This window comes from Gadus macrocephalus, chromosome 9, assembly GCF_031168955.1.
Source record: "Gadus macrocephalus chromosome 9, ASM3116895v1".
Classification (NCBI taxonomy): domain Eukaryota; kingdom Metazoa; phylum Chordata; class Actinopteri; order Gadiformes; family Gadidae; genus Gadus; species Gadus macrocephalus.
This window is the reverse complement of record NC_082390.1, coordinates 19,528,524-19,545,379: the sequence shown is the minus strand read 5'-3', so window position 1 is coordinate 19,545,379 and position 16,856 is coordinate 19,528,524. Positions and strand designations below refer to the sequence as shown.

Here is a 16,856-nt window from a genome sequence, read left to right as displayed (position 1 = left end):
CTATAATTGCATATCTGTACTAGAGTCGCACATTGTATCATCCACCATTTCTATTTCGGCTTTCAAGGTCATTGGGTTGAGGAGACGCGTCACGATTACGCGTTATCCTCCATCCATCCCCCACACAGCACCTTTATATTCACCGTTAGAGTAAAGCGTGTCTGCACTCCTCTCCCGTACCACTAGAGGGCCTCTCCCCCGTTCAGACCCATCCCCGGTCTCCACATCCAGCCCTCCCTCCTGCGCTCCTCCTCCTCCCACTCGCTACCTCCATTCAACCTTAATGCTACCAACACCGGTACTTTAGCCATCGTCGACCTGTCAGCCAAAGCTATCCCTTGTGAATCGTGATATTTAAAGCCCAAGTTTTCAGTCACAGATAGAGGATCAGTCTCCATAAGGTATGTACCCGGCGACCGCAGAATAGCGTGATTCTAGCTGATGCATGGCATGCAGTGAAATAACGGAGACCGCTGTTCAAGAGCTGGGCATCCTTGACTTGAACCATGTACCTGGAGATAAGGTGGTTAATGCAGGCTGTATTGCACACTAACTAGACATTATAGGTGCAAAGATCCTCATTGGGTTCCGTCGCTCTTTTCAAAGGCAGCGACGGATGATTCCCGTTATGAGCAGATCGGGTTTCCTGTAATGAGGCTCCCCGTCGCATGGTAGTAGTCCTTGTATTTTAGGATGTATAGTTATAGTAGTGTTGGTCTGACAGTCGTTGCGTAGTGCAGATCAAAGTGCGCCTCAAGCAATGATTGTCTTAATTGTGTAACCATTCAGGTACTGGTATAGTGCAGACTGGTTTACAGCATCCCCGTGTGACTCCGTTATCATGTTACTTTTAACAATGAACAGGTGTAATCTAATCACGTCTCTAGCAATCAATGTTTTATTGCGACCCTACACCTGAATTATCTGCTCTTTCGGGTCAGGGTTCCTCTGGATTTTGTTGTAGCAGTAGTTTTCCCTTGTTACAAACCGTCAAGTTACTTTAGGTGTTTTACTTCCACAAAGCTGCATTTTTGTTAAAAATGCATTACATTAGGCTATATACATATAAGCATATCAAGATATGCAATCGATTTACTTATTCATTTTTTATTTTTAAACATTAATGAAATTGTGAACAATATAAGGTTCTTATTAAATCCCTACGATTCAGGGCTGCTTCAGATTAAATTTGTATAATTATTAATTTGCTCAACAGTTTGTGCCATAATGACTCACACATAATACTTCTGGTGAACATGAATTTAATCGGGATATAAAGCTTAAGTGTTGCATTTAGTAGACTATCAATCAGCGTCGTCACTGGCATTTATGTGCAGAATTAAAAGGACATCCCAGTCTTCTGTATTATTTTAAAGGCTTCAACATGAAGGTTATATATATATGTTCTTTGATACTATGTCATATTGATTCAGTGGAAACATTGAACAGGAGACTAGGTGGTCCACTACTGGCTGCTGGATGCAGATACTTGACATTTGTCCATATTCAGCATCCCATTCTTACCAGTGTAATACATGAGGTGCAATATAATGAAAACGTATTGGCTGTAATAGAAGGTAATGCATTGGCAGAGCCATTTCTAAATCATAACCCTGACTCCACAGGAAGTGAATGGAGAGACTTGCTATAAATAGGCATCAGCTTTATAATCCCAATGCAGGGAGAGGGAAGAGGAGACCATAATCAGATTTATCTGTGACACAGCGACGTTACATCCATTGTTATTTGCGTTACATTGTATGAACGTCCGTATACAAACATATAACATGGACATTTGATGATGAACGGCCACAACAACTGCATCCCCTTGGTGTCAATGCATTTCGTTCGTGGAATATCCTATCCATGGCTAAATGGAGAAATGCCAAGGTAAAGGTCAACATTATGATATTTACATCTATGTAATCAGTGCAGCTAAGGAAATACATAGACCCAGTGATCAGTTATTTATCTCCTTCAGGCTTCAAACCCCAGATGCTTATGCAAGCGTTTAGTCGTACTGCTTGCAACTGCAGAAACAAGAGGCGTCCTTGTTCTTTTTGGGGAGCCACATGTGATTCTTCAGTTTCTTGAACTCTACTCTAAATCACGTGAGCCACGGAGTCGCTGACGGCCCCTGTGTTTTGGTATTTTGTTACACACCATCCTTCATAATCTCCCATCTCTTACATAACCTCTTTAATCTTGTGTAGCTACAGGAAACACGACTCCAGGAAAACAGTTTTTCTCCCTCAATCGCATGTTACGGCAATGACTTGAGAGTAATAATAACAACTGATTACACGAAGAAATGCTTTGATTAAAGGAGAACTATGTTCTACATTGGCCAATATGTTAAACGCATATGATATCACAAAGAGCCAAAGAGCAGAAGTTTATAATCCGCTTCGCTCCCCGTTTAAGACATGTGGGTCTGGTCTTGAGCCCCAGACATCGGCTCCAAGACCAGATGTCCCCGTTTACCCTGGCAGGGTCCACTCCTGGTTCGATATGTGAACGGTTTGGATCCACCCGGACTCTCCAGCCATCAGACTCATAAGTTGTTGGTTATAATACCCCAGGGGTTGCTCCAAACGCATCCAGATGGTCGATGGAAAAACACTGGGACGACTCTCACTATGAGAGCGATGAGGTGCCCTGCTCTGTTCGTTCTCAGTCCGGCTATACAGTATCTCCAAAACCCAACGATTGGTGTGTACCTTCGAGGTCTTTCCCCCGAGATATTGCAGTAACATTGCCAAATATCACATTGTTTTGTGACAAAGTGTCCAAATGCAGCCTTGATATCTCTCTATCTATTCCTTTTCCCTGACTCATGACATTGACAGGAAACTGAAAGCATTGCTTTGTGGTAAACGTTACTGGGTATGCTTCGCGTCTCAGTTTTTACCTCCAGGCCTGCTGTGATAAACGTTTGCACAAAGACAGGGATGGGACCTAGTCGGTTTTATCTGTCAGACAATGCAAGTGCTCTATATCTGTTTTCACGATCCTTCAAACACTCACTCATTCAACGTAAAGGCCCAGGGTCCACTGGTCCAGGGTCCACTGGTCCAGGATCAGTTGAACGCAGCAGGCTAGCAGGGTTGTACCTTCTCTGTTGTTGACCCACTAGTGCTGCTTATCTGCTACTTCTAAGGTTCTAAGGTTAAAGACAATGTCTGCCGTATTTACAACATTTCGCACACGGGTCACTCAGAAAGACTCCATTTTAAGGGGGCCGTGTTTTGTTTGAGGTTAGGCGAAAATGTATTATGGAGATGTTTGAAACAATGATCCTCAATGTTTTTGGTGATTTTTGGACAGTGTTATTTTATGTATAAAGTAGTTCCTGCAATGTGACTTGTCAGTGAGCACAGAAGGATTTCAGATCCTCATGAATAAGTGACTGCCACTGTTCTGTGCACACACACATACACACACACTCACAGACACTATGACTGGGGACACTGTGTGCCTCTTGACAGACTCAAACCGTCACGAGCAGACAGCGGCCCATGCTGCCCGCTGCTGGCCGGGCCACGCAGGGCGCTCGGACCAGAGTGCAGACTCAGGCTTCACAGCGCCCTACTTTATCCTCAGGGTAGTGAGAGGAAAAATGTTGGATTTGGCAGCTGATTGTCAGACTGCAGTGTCCTTGGCGAGACAAGACACAGACACGTCCCACACACAAACACACATCCCCCCGAAACACACACACACGCACGCACGCACGCACGCACGCACGCACGCACGCACGCACGCACGCACGCACGCACGCACACACACACACACGCACACGCACACAGACATACACACACAGACAATGTCTTCTTCCCCCGCAGTTCTATATTGAAGCCGGCTTATTCGTTCCTCATGACACATGCAGTGTTGTGTCACGCGCTAGCTCACAGAAGTGTGTGAACTCAGTGGTTCAGAAGAACCCACAGGACCCTCCCTAGGAGGAAGTACGTGACAGGAAGTGAGGAAACAAAAGGGGAAAAGAGAGTGAGAGCCGGGGCCTTCGAGGTTCAAGGTCAAAGGGTCGCAGAGGGGGGAGGAGACGGATGACTATCACCGCAGCTGAGTGCCTGGGCTACCACACACCCTACCACACACGCACACGCGCACACACACACGCACACAGGCGCACCTCTGGATCCCTATGGGCCGAACCCGCGGCCACAGCTGCATGCATGCTATCATCAGGTGACCAGACACCACCATAATCACGCTGAGCCTCGTCTCTCAACGAGCATCAGGCCAGCGGGATTAACCCCTGACCCCAACCCCCTCCCCCGCACACCCGAGAATAACAAACATTCGTGGGCCTGCTCGTCACACACTGACACACACGTCAGCAAAGAGGAGAAAACCGTCAGAGCTGGTTGTGAGTCGTGACCAAGAGGAATAGAGAGCGGTGTGTGTGTGTGTGTGTGTGTGTGTGGAGGGGCTGAACAGGCTCAGAGGGAAGCTGTGATTGGTGGATGGAGGGGGTGGATAGAACGCAAAGGGAAAACGTATTTTTTTATGTCTGGAGCCTCTACTGTGGCATAGTGGAAATGCTCTCTGCGGACAGATGTGTTTGACCTGCATCAGACCAGAGAGCCATGGATGGAGGTCCAGAGTGTGTGTGTGGACATTGTGTGTCCAATTACCAACTCTACAAATCCTCTTAGCTTCGGTTCTTTCAATGATATGAAGGCCAACTATTTGAGGCAGTCCCTCGATTTATTTAATACGTTGTAAAAATACGTATATTGATTGAATCCTGTCAGATGGCTCTGTTTGGTGCCAGCTGTCGGCGCTGGGTGTGTTGCCAGATAATGTGAATCCATCGTTTCCCGGTGGAATGAAGGGCCTTGTCTGGTTTGTTGTGTCTCTCCTCTAGACCTGGCCCACTTTTCATTCAGCCACATTTGACTGGGTTGGATTACAACCTGCTCTGCAGAGTACTTTGAACCTATCTTAATGACCAGTTCTATTGATCTTATGATCCATAGATTTAATTCTCCAACAACCATGTATTGGAAACAATGTTGCATGTTTGATTTTGGAAAAGTACCTGAATCTCTTCAGCATTTTCTATGTGAGCCACAGTTTCCTAAACGCTTGTCTAATCGTTGTGATTTTCCCCTTTATGTCACAGACCTAAACCAGTCCCGGCAGACAAGGCAGGTGCTGTTCAAGGCGTCGAGAATACCAACGGAAAACCTCTGTTTTCATTTTCCAAACACCCACAGGACGACAGGTTCACGGTGTCAGTCACACGGACACACAGAAGGACGGCCGGACCAGCATCTGAGGAGACTGCACTCTGAAGGCTTGACCAGCGGAAGGGACCAGATAAATGGCGGACAAGCAGATCAGGTAAGACGGTAATGTGGAGACTCTTGGCATCCTAGGTTTACTTACTTTAAATCATAAGTTTCTTTACTACTTTACATACTAGGTTTATTTGCTTACTTTACATCCTAGGTTTCTTAACTTACTTTACCACCTAGGTTTCTTTGCTTACTTTACATTCTAGGTTTCTTTACTTAATTGACATCATCGGTTTCTTTACTTGTGTTCGCATTTTCATGCTTGCACGATCGTTGTGATAACATTTTTTTTTATTTTGTGGTTGTTCTCTGTTCTTTTGAAACAGTTTGCCTGCCAAATTAATCAATGGGGGTATCGCTGGCCTGATTGGAGTGACATGTGTGTTCCCCATTGACCTGGCAAAGACCCGCCTCCAGAACCAGCAGAATGGATGCCGCCTTTACACCAGCATGTGCGTATGGTGGAATCTCCCTCGCAGCAACACCCAGCGCGTGCAGCGTGATTAATCATGTTTGTTTTCACTGCCCTGGGATACAGCCAAAGATAAACGTGCCCATGAAAATATTTGTCCCCGTTGCATTGCAGGTCTGATTGCCTTATCAAGACTATTCGCTCCGAGGGATATTTTGGCATGTACAGAGGTATGTTTTCTGAGGTCGAGCTCATAATAATACACACAACTACAACAAGGTGCAGTACAATAGTACTTACTATCCTTTGGATGTCACAATCTTGGCACAATCAACTCTGTATGGAAGTAGCATGTGATGTAACATCATTGAAAAACCTTTGTATGGGGGGGGGGTCTTAATGTAAAATGGAGTTTCCTCCATCTTCTATCCTTACTTACTAAAGAGAGATTTTATTTTGGTTGTTTTGCTGCAGAGTTGATCAAGCTGGCCCTCTAGTGTACAGTGGAATAATCACATATAGAAATACGAAAACCTACACACATAAGTCTATCGATTCAGTCCGTCACAGTTCAGCACTGTTGTGATCCCAACATAAACAAGCTAATATATATATTAGCGATTGGTCTCTTTGGTGTAAATATTAGCACACCACCTGGCAGTTTAAACAATTCCATTTTTAAGAATGAGGACATTTTGAAAGGGTTAGTCATCTTTAAAATGTGTCCAGCCACTGTCTCCATCTGGCTTTGTGTCTGACGGCTCCGTACAGCAGGTCAAGTCACTTTTTCCTGGTCACTCAGTAAACTGAGATCGCCGGTTTGATCCCTCAGGCTTCTGCTGGCAAACACTGTTGAGGTGTCCTTAAGCAACACGCTCAACCCCTCTCTGCCAATTGGCAGACTGTTGTGTTGGACATCTGTGCAGGTGAATGAGCAGTGGCAAACCAGTTGTTAGAAATCAGTACAAAAATGTGTCCCATTTGTCATTTCAGTGGACAGAGTGACGTGGTACCGTTGTTTAAAAAGTGTGTTTTCTGTTCCTCTGGTTGTCCTCCACCCAGGAGCGGCGGTGAACCTGACCCTCGTCACGCCAGAGAAAGCCATCAAGTTGGCTGCAAATGATTTCTTCAGACAACACCTGAGCGTGGACGGGTAAGGCCTGACAAACACACGCCCGCTCACCCACCCTGTTGGCGCGGTGTGTTCCCATACACGTAACCTCACACCAAGGCACGCGGGACGCCTCGAGACGCGGACCTCCTCCCCGGAGCAGCATACAATGCTCCACATCGCCCTGGATCACACACAGTGGAAAGAGAAGAATTACTCTGAACCACAGTCTTAGATCAATGGCGGGCCGGGGGGCAAAGGAGTCACTCAATTAAAATGCAATTGTGACTCCAATAGCCTGTTCCTCTCATTATACTGGCTGTTCTGAGTTGGCTGGGAGATTCGGCTGCTGTTTAATGTATTACTAATTAATGCACCCAAAGAAGGACAGAAAACTGAAATATGAAAAAAGATATTGCCATATATATATATATATAGGTAATACAAAATTCTAGAATCTAAAGGCCAACCTCTATCTTCTATTGTTCGTTGAAACCGTGTTTGCTGAACCTCATTCCAGTGAAGTGCAGGTGTTCATTGTGCTGAATAGTCGTAGTGGCTCTCATCCCTCGCTGTCCGCGTACACAACCTAACAGAGTATCTGGGGCATCTGTAGCCATCGCTATGGCGACACACCGGCCCAACGAATCATTGACTCGGTCTGCCCGGCCGCTCGACTTGTGAATTATTAATCAGCACTCGGCTGTTGTGTTGAAACATGAGACAGAGATTAGCAGGGTGGGTTCTCTCCGCTCCTATACAGCCAACAGATAAACCTGCCCACGCTGGCCTTCGTCACTCAGTACCCCTGTCTCCACCTCCTCCATCTCCTCTTTCCCTGCCCAGGAAACTCACCCTGGTGAAGGAGATGCTGGCTGGCTGCGGGGCCGGTACATGCCAGGTGAGTGAGAGCTTCATGAACAGTATCACAGTAAAGACCCCGCCAGGGCCCCAGCCCCCCGTCTCAAACTAAGGGCCCTTTTATTCCTGTTTCCCAGTACAAACCCAATTCCCTTCCCCAAGAGCAAAGAGAATTCCACCCTAGAAATGCACAATGGACATCCCCCCGGCTCAAACTAAGGGCCCTTTTATTCCTGTTTCCCAGTACAAACCCAATTCCCTTCCCCAAGAGCAAAGACAATCCACAATGGACATCACGTTTGTCAGGACATAATTCAGTGCTTACTGGCATGGAGTAGGTTATTTCTTAAAACTGTGGGTTTACTATTCCAATAACAAAAGGTTTTTCAGTGCTGATAGATCAAATAAGACAGAATCCCAACCTTAGCCTTAAGGGTCGCCAGTAAATTGTCATAAGGACCTTTGTGGACAGGCTCGTATGCAAGGTCAGGAATAGGTAACATGTAATGGCTGAGCAGAGGGCCAGCCCATCACAATCATTACTGCAGAAGGCCCTGGCCAGTAGGAACCAGGGGGAAAGAAAAGTCAGCAACGCTGCTAAACACAGCGTGTTAACACAAATGAACCAAAACATCACTGGAAACATTACAAATCACCACTATTAAACCATTACACCATTTTCTGAACGGTATTTAAAATGTATTTATTTTCATTATCTACATCTATTTTCCTATTCTCTATTTCAAGAATGACATCCCATGTAGCACAGGCAGTTCCCTGGCGTACCCTGGCGTACCACTAGTGTACGGTACCTGTCCCACAGGTTGAGAAGCTGGGAGATAAGTCACAGAGAGAGGAGTGCTGTGGCGAGTCAGGGAGGTTGTTGTCGAGGAGGGCAGAGGAAGCGAGCCTGTGATTAGATTAGCTCTAACAGACCTTGGATCCGATTACGGTTGTTTCGCGGAACATGGTCATCTCACCTATAATCCACTTAACTGGTTACTACTGCATGGGCTTAGCCAGAAAATAACACTTGACATTTCGCTAACAGAGACCAGTAGATTTACACGGGCCACAGGCTCTGTGCATCACTAATTACCTCGTTACAACTGTTGGTGTACGGGGCTGCTCCCTAAGACTCCAGCCACCAAGGGTCTCGTTAAATGTAAAAAGCACAGAACTCTGGTGTTAACTACCTCTCATCATCACAGGTTGTTATCACCACTCCTATGGAGATGTTGAAAATCCAGCTCCAAGATGCTGGACGCATTGGTAAGAACAAGCACACGTGTCAGAGGAGATGAGGGACACGTAGATGAAAGACGGCCCCATGTGTTCACACATTACAGTACATTTTCACCAGTAGAACTCCAGAAAGGCTGTCACCGCACTTCCATGATCTTTCTGAGATTTGCACCGTTGTTGCGTTCCCTTTATGATAATCCAATGTGTTTCCTAATAGATTCACCAACGTTGTCTTGATAAAATTTAAACCTTAGCGGTGTATGTGGTCCTGTGGTCAGAACACATTGAAGAGCAATTGAAATGAGCTGCCTTTTAGGCTTTTGTATTGTATCTGCCCTTTGCTGTCTTAATTATATCATTTGAAATGTATATATTCCCTTTCTAGTAATTTTGGTTTGGTTTGGTTTCTGTTAAGGTCATTGTGTTGTGTTTATAAAAGATAATTATTAAAGCATCATTCTACTGCATATTTTTGACTACTCTGAGATGACATTTGGGACTGAAATGTGAGTGAACCCAATAACATTTTTATTTTTAAGATGACGACTTGTTTTATTCCAGTTTTCTGTCTTTTTCCCAGGACCTGTGACGTTGTAACATCATTACATACTGTATGTCGTGCTTTTCAGCGGCTCAGAGGAAGCTGATGCCGGAGACGGTGGTGGCGGGCACGGTGGAGGCCAAATCGCCCACTGCCATGCAGCTAACGCGCATGCTGCTGAGGGAGAAGGGCATCGCCGGCCTGTACAAAGGCCTGGGCGCCACCATACTCAGGTACCTGCTCCACAACCCGCTGCTGTACGTGGGCTTTTATTGTGGGTGTTCTGCTCATTTTATTGTCTGTCAATTCATACTTACTATGTGTTACTGTATGTTCTGAGTCCCCTATGTTGTTTTTTAATCTGTGTTTAAGCATGCATTTTATTTCTGTATTTTTAAGTTGCCTTTTGAATATCTGGCAGGGTACAAGGGATGTAAGCTAGCCTCTTAGGCTAACTCTGGCTCACTTACAGTTTGACTGTTAAGTGTGCAATGTCCCTGAAATAAACCAATAAATATAACAACCCACGGCAGCCCACTTCACTCTGCCTTGGTTACCACTCTGTCGATAGTTAATGTTCATAGAAAAGAGCACTCCCAGGACAGGCATTATATAAACCGAACGGCAGCATAGACACAAGGGGAAAATAATGAACTCAGTAGCACAGGCGCAAAAGGTTCACGGTAAGATATGACGGGGAAATCTGTCACTAGTGACATCTAGTGGTCAGAAAGCATGTTACGTCTACACAGCAGTGAACAACATTAACGGAAGCACCATGGGGGATGATCTCCATCTCATACTCTCCTGGTTCCTTTCTTTTAGGGACGTTCCTTTCTCCATTATCTACTTCCCGCTGTTCGCCAACCTGAACCACCTGGGCAAGAGGGGCGTAGAGGGCCCCGCCCCCTTCTATGTGTCCTTCTTCTCCGGGTGTCTGGCCGGCAGCACCGCCGCCGTCGCTGTCAACCCTGTGGACGGTGAGCGACGGGCCTCATCTCAGGGCTGTGATAGATACGGCGTTGAACCCTTTGTTTTCTGATTGGATATAATTAGTTTTAAAGTACTCTAGCCGCTGTGGGGATATCGGCTCTGAGGGTAAAAGGGTTTTGAATTTGTTATCAGAGATCACTGGTGAGTCATGGGCTTTTTTTTGCTGTAAACTACACTGACCAGAAGTCACACTCTTCTAAATACTTTTGATGAGGTTCTGGGGGTGGTACCATGTGACCTGTGAAGCCCTCTGAGGACTCACTGGGCTTAAGGGCGACGGGAACACAACGGCCTTGACCGGAAGCAGACTTTTAAAACTCTGAACGACCTCCCTTTGTTTGCGTTGCATTCCAGTGATCAAGACCCGGCTGCAGTCCCTAAACCGGGGCAGCACCGAGGACACGTACAGCGGCGTCGTCGACTGCATCAGGTAGCCCCATTATCTCCCGCTGAATGCTCCCATTGTGGTCCTGCCTGGCCGACACATGAGACGCTCCGGAGGTATTGTCCGGCGGTGCACTAACCCCGGCTGCTGCCTATGTTTCCAGGAAAATCCTGCGCAACGAGGGCCCCGGAGCTTTCCTGAAGGGAGCCTACTGCCGCGCGCTGGTCATTGCGCCGCTCTTCGGCATCGCCCAGGTGGTGTACTTCCTGGGCGTGGCCGAGTACTTCCTGGCCCTGCTGCCCAAAAAGGACAAATAGGAAGGAACCTTCCTCATGCTCCTCCTACTGCTCCTCTCTGCCTCTCCATCCTCCCACCATGCATTGCACCGACTCACCAATCAAGACTCATCTCATTAAGCGACGACAAAAGAAGGTTGCGTTGATTTTCTGTTTTGTGCGTGTGTTCCGTTGAGTGTGGAGACTTCAAACGTTTGGGGAATCCTCTGTGAGCCAGGCTGACTAGCGTGTCCCATGGGAGGCCAGGAGACGGGCAGAGCCAGCTCTCTGTAATGAGGCACACATATCCTTTCTATGTTCTTTCCATAAGTCTTTCCTGACATTGAGTGGAGCTGTGAGATGTGAATGTTGAGACAGATTTGATGTATTGCCCCGGGTTGCCCAAATCATCGAAAACCTTCCCACCACGTTTGCTTCCACCCAGCACGGTCCTCTCAGACGATCAGGGGGTGTTGGCTTGGTAACATTGAGAGATGATTATCACAATCCACTGTACATATCTCCCCTGGAACGATCTCTAGCTGCAAGGACCCCAGACCCCCTTATGATTGATCAGATATACAATCCAATGAATTAGAGTAAAGTGTATTTTTCGGGTTCAAAGAAAGAGCCCTAGGACGTTTGGATATTTTTCAAACGTTCCCCAGATATGTACCGCTGACATCTCACTCACCTGGCTGCAACTGGTTGTAAGGAACTCTGCCATTCAGTCTATTGGAGGCTGACCTGTATTGCCTTTACCTAGATTATTTATCATATATATATATATATATATATATATATATATATAACACTATATGACGTTGAGTGACAGTGGCTCCACGATGATTAGGACAGCTCTAGTCCGAGGTCTGCATTCAGCCCTTACTACAGTCTGTCTCGTTGGACCTATCATGCAGGACCTACCTAGTTATACACGATATGCAGTTCAAATAGACGACGTAGCGTTTAATCAAGTTATTTTGCACATTAATATGTACACACACTAAAAGCCTGTAAATGCCAGTACCCCTGATTAAATTAGTTGTTTAGTGTAATTACACCGGGGAGGAGCACTGTAACCCATCCTGAAACCAACCCTTAGCCATATTATCTTAGAGATCCTGGATCGCAGCGGGACTATTGTTTACAGATCAGTTCGAGCTCGCTCTTCTTATCGTTATTATTTTGTTATTTTGTTTAAAAGAAATGATCCATCACGTGCATACAGCGACGGTACCCAAAGAGCATTATACTAACACAGAATTTTACATGACAATAGGTGGGCTTTTAGCAGGGGGGACCGCCTTCCATTCAGACATAACGCCACTCCGATATTGATGTCTAATTGTCGTAGTGGCGGCACTTCCATTGTTTTCAATAGTATCCGTCTGCGTCCTGCAAGACGGAGGCGTGACTTGTAGTAGGAGGCGTGACTTGTAGTAGGAGGCGCAACTTGTAGTAGCAGGCGTGTCTTGAACTTTTCTAAATCATGGAAGTAGGAGGCGTGTCTAGTAGCCTACTTTTCTAAATCGCGGAAGTGATCTGTATGTAGCAGTGGACCTCAAATATTAGGCCTTATATAAAAATAATCTTAACATGATCTTAACTTCAGACTTCGACTTCAAGGAAGAGCTCCCGTAATATGTGAACCGTGATTTACAATACTTAAATTACCGCGAAAAGAGGAAGATCTCGCGTGGACCGCAATTTAGAAAAGTACAAGACACGCCTCCTCCTGCTACAAGTTACGCCTACTACAAGTTACGCCTCTGTCTTGCAGGACGCAGACAGACCGTACTCATTGTTTTCAAACGTCCCACCACTCCGACAATTTCTGTTTTCATGGTCGGAGCGACGGTAGGCCTACTCTACTTTTTTTCAAACGTCCCGCCATTCCGACATGAGGTCATTAATATAAAGTGCATTACTATTATCATTGTAGCTTACTTTAATTAATTAATATGATCATTTCTTAGTTGCATGCGATGTAGTGTCCTACACTGACATTCGTCATTTTGAGTTGCGAGTCCCGGGACGCTAAAATGTCCTGGTTTCCAGCATCCACTAAATGTCCCCTTTTGTCCGCGATTATATATCCAACGTGGTCTTATTATAGCCCGCTCATTAACTAAAAAACACATAGAAAGATTGAAGCATCGAGCATGTGATTTCAACAATCTGAGAGGGCATACGCAACAGGGATAATCGCACAGTGGAATGCTGCACGATTTAATCTGCACAGTGGAAAGCGCTCTTCCATTTGGCGGACAAGTGCTGGCCGGAGATGTTCGCTCATTTTAGAAGCAGGGAGATGGCAAGACAAAAATACATGATTAATTTGCCGTGTGCTGCCTGGCACTAATGCGGCCCGCGAGGGTATATTTACCGGGAATTTTAGTGGAAACCTATAGGTAAAAATAAAAGGTTGAGGGATATTTTATAACATGTTTAACGGATTTCCCTTCTATGGGCAAAAACTGTTGGTTAATTATTATTGATCCCCTTCGAGAATTTGTGTGGAAAGGGGTGGGTCTGGGGCGGGCTATATTCTCACCTTTCTCCTTTGTAAAGGGCATTGTATTGCCTTTGGGCCGATATGAAGTTAACTGTGCCCATTCCTTGATTCGTTCTGAATCAAACAATTAATTTCGTTCCAATGATCTTCCAATCAACTCCAATAGTGGTCCTGCATTGAGTTTAAATCCAACTCTAACGAATACGAAACTCTAGCACTCGTAACACACTTGGGAAATGCAGTCGTCAATTGATGGAATGGGTTATTTCATACATCATCCCAAACAAAATTTGGAATTAACCAAATAATTTACAGATAAATAATACTGAAATGGCTACTTTTTGGTTTAACACATTTTAACGAAATATTTATGATCCCCCAATGTTGACCTGAAGTCGGCGCCACTGATTGATAGATCAGTCGGAATGGCAGTACTAAAAGGTGTCAGAATGGGGGCATGTCGAAATGGCGGCATATCTGAATGGCGGCATGTCGGACTGCCAGCATGTCGGACTGGCAGCATGTGACCTTTAACAGGATGCCTAATGAATGCATGCTCTTCTTTAAAGAGTGTGTGTTTTCTCCATGCTCCTGGGCAATGCTTGGACAGCCTTTGTCGTGCGTGTGCGTTACACCCTGCCATAGAGCTGTATCTCGTCTGAGATCAAGGTGACTTTGATGTGCATTATCCACTCACTTTCTCCTCACTCTCCCGCTCTCAGCAGCTATTGACGTGTGCTGTTGCACCCTTGTAAACACAATGCACCTTGTATTATGATTTGTGGATCATCTTTATCGGCAGTGTAGCGCAACTGTGTGTTCTGAGGTGTCCCGTGTCCTGATGTTGTACATATGCAGAGGATAATTACCTTTATCTTTTAGTGTTGTTTTTGTACATTCGGCTTATTTGCACACCTACCTCTTCACTGCCCCCCTTTTTGCATCATTGTTGTGGTGATTTATGTTGTAAGGAAATGGTTCATATGAAGGAAGTATATTAATTGCAGCAACGGATTCGATTTTTTTTTTTACCATGTGCAAAGATGATGATGCTTTATGATGATGACCGCCTGTTCGAGGGCTGATGGTGGCGTCTCTGGTCTCCGAGAATGCTGGTCACAAGTGTTGTATAATGATGTCATATTTATATTTATTTGTAAAGCTTTCAGCTTTCCTGTGAATGCCGTATAATTAACTACAGGGAGATATTAACAAAATGCTGGAAATTGGACATCGATATTCCTTGATATTGGTGCCTATGTTGTTTGTTAGCCGCCGAGCGGCTCGCAGAGCGACGCTAATGATCGTAGCCGCGGTGATTGATTTGTGTGTGAACGAGACTGTCTGATTCTTCACTTGAAGCCGTGGGTTTGATCAGTCAGAGTCCATGCGAGGGAAAGCCAGCTAGAAACCGCCACCATCACTGGACACCTGCAGCCATAGCGACGAGCCACAGACCAAGTACAAAGAGCTGCCCAACCGTACCATCTCGCTTCATTTCTTTCTGTACTGGTGATGATGTAATCCCCCCCCCCCCCCTACATTCCAAAGGCTATGTAATCTCATTCCTATTTTGTGTCAGTGGAATTGTGAGAAAATTTTTGAATGTTATTGGTTTGATTGTTCCCAATTTACTGAGATGATTTCATATTTGGTTTTTGTCATCTGTTGTGCTGATGATTTGGTTTTAATGCAACCGTGAAGTTTAATTGACCTTGTGCACTTGTATGTGTGCGTATGATTGTGTGTGAGACTGTGCGTGTGTGTATGCGTAACAGTGTAGTGCTGTAGGTGATATATGTCGTTGTGTAAGTGTGACACTGCAATGTTTTATTTATCTTATCGTTGGTCCCACTCTTCTCTTCTCTTCAACACTCTTCAATACCCTTCATCAGACTGTCCCTCATCTAGACTTAGGAAGAGCCTGTTCCTCAAGGGTCCATGAACACCAAATATATACCAGTGTATACAATCAAGAAAGCACAAATGGATAATTAGGCACAAGAGACAACTTATCCAAATCGAACAAGCTTGATAAAGTTCTTCGATGTTAATACCCCCCATAAATCTAGTAGGCTACTTTCACAACTTAACAATAGATGGATTTAAAACTGGAACCCGGCTTTGAAATTTTATTTCACTACATGTTAAGTGATGTATAGTCTTCAAGTCAAGGGCTTATTCCAGGTTCCTGGGAAGCTCAACTGAAAACAAGAGGTCACTTCTCAGGCCTGCTCCGGATCTTTAATGGTAAGAACGGCTTGCAGTCCTGTCGTTCGTATAGGCCTATATCACTTACAACACGTATAAGAATGTAACGTAAAGAATCTGAGATATATTATAAATAGAGTGAAGATTTTATTAGATATTAGTCAAAATATTCATAGCAGCAAGAGACACTGAAAAAAATAACAAACCAGCTTATCGATATGCAATAAGTAGACACGTCACGTAGATGCACACACAAATAATACAACAATAAATGACTAATTTAGGACAATGCAATGCTCTCTCTGGAGAGCACAGTGCATTATTTCACTTTGGATATAGGTTCTCCACACCTTGCCTGCATCTCCCTCGCTGACAAAGAGAGGAAGACGAGATGCATGGTGAGTGACGTAATTGTCGTTGTTTACAATACGATGAAAAAAAATGTATGTAATGACATCTTGTATTCCCTGCCACAATTTGCTGTTGAATAAAATGTTGAATTAAACTTGATGTCTGCGCTGTCGTCGGTATACATGAACCAAAATGGTCTTTCATGGCTCAGTTAGCGTGTGATCTGAGCTTGCAGAATCTGATGGCAAACTGTCACTTCTCTACCGACCAAACAGAAGGTCAAAGTGGGAACGATTAGGTTACATCTGCGACGTCTTCATTTAAGGGGGCAACGCGTCGATTCCTTTAATATCCACCAGATGTCACTGTTGGGTAGCAAGAGATTTGTATCTCAGCGGGAATGGGAAGGGATTGTAAATGACTGGCTTTAAGACCACCACAGGTGCATACAGATGTACTGGCGAACGAAGCAATATGCACGTTTATATTCCTCATCATGTATCTGGAATATGCATAATATAATGCTGCAACGACAGCAGTTATAGCCCATTTTGTTCTTCGTCTGTAACCTTCATTGAATAATTGGTGTGATAGCACTGATATAACTCAGCACTGAAACGCAGCCTACA

At 45.0% G+C, this 16,856-nt stretch overlaps 1 protein-coding gene across 2 annotated transcripts; it reads left to right on the top strand.

Moving 5' to 3' along the window:
- Nucleotides 1-158: 158 nt before the first annotated feature.
- Nucleotides 159-16,381, top strand: slc25a22a (solute carrier family 25 member 22a). 2 transcript variants are annotated; one of them, XM_060062019.1, is made up of 11 exons: nucleotides 159-401; nucleotides 5,244-5,370; nucleotides 5,651-5,776; nucleotides 5,911-5,966; nucleotides 6,799-6,889; nucleotides 7,694-7,748; nucleotides 8,920-8,980; nucleotides 9,583-9,727; nucleotides 10,320-10,474; nucleotides 10,842-10,917; nucleotides 11,036-16,381. In XM_060062019.1, exons 2-11 carry the CDS (start codon nucleotides 5,351-5,353, stop codon nucleotides 11,187-11,189), a joined length of 939 nt encoding a protein of 312 aa, XP_059918002.1. In that variant the 5' UTR covers nucleotides 159-401; nucleotides 5,244-5,350; the 3' UTR covers nucleotides 11,190-16,381. The 2 variants fall into 2 exon arrangements, with proteins under 2 accessions (XP_059918002.1, XP_059918001.1); XM_060062018.1 differs by having other exon boundaries at nucleotides 160-401; nucleotides 5,150-5,370.
- Nucleotides 16,382-16,856: the final 475 nt, after the last annotated feature.

Excerpts from the sequence above, each read along its gene's own strand:
- slc25a22a (XM_060062019.1), top strand. The coding sequence starts at position 5,351 with ATGGCGGACAAGCAGATCAG. Across the intron at positions 5,967-6,798 it reads ATATTTTGGCATGTACAGAG|GAGCGGCGGTGAACCTGACC; the intron begins GTATGTTTTCTG and ends TCCTCCACCCAG. Across the intron at positions 10,918-11,035 it reads GGCGTCGTCGACTGCATCAG|GAAAATCCTGCGCAACGAGG; the intron begins GTAGCCCCATTA and ends CTATGTTTCCAG.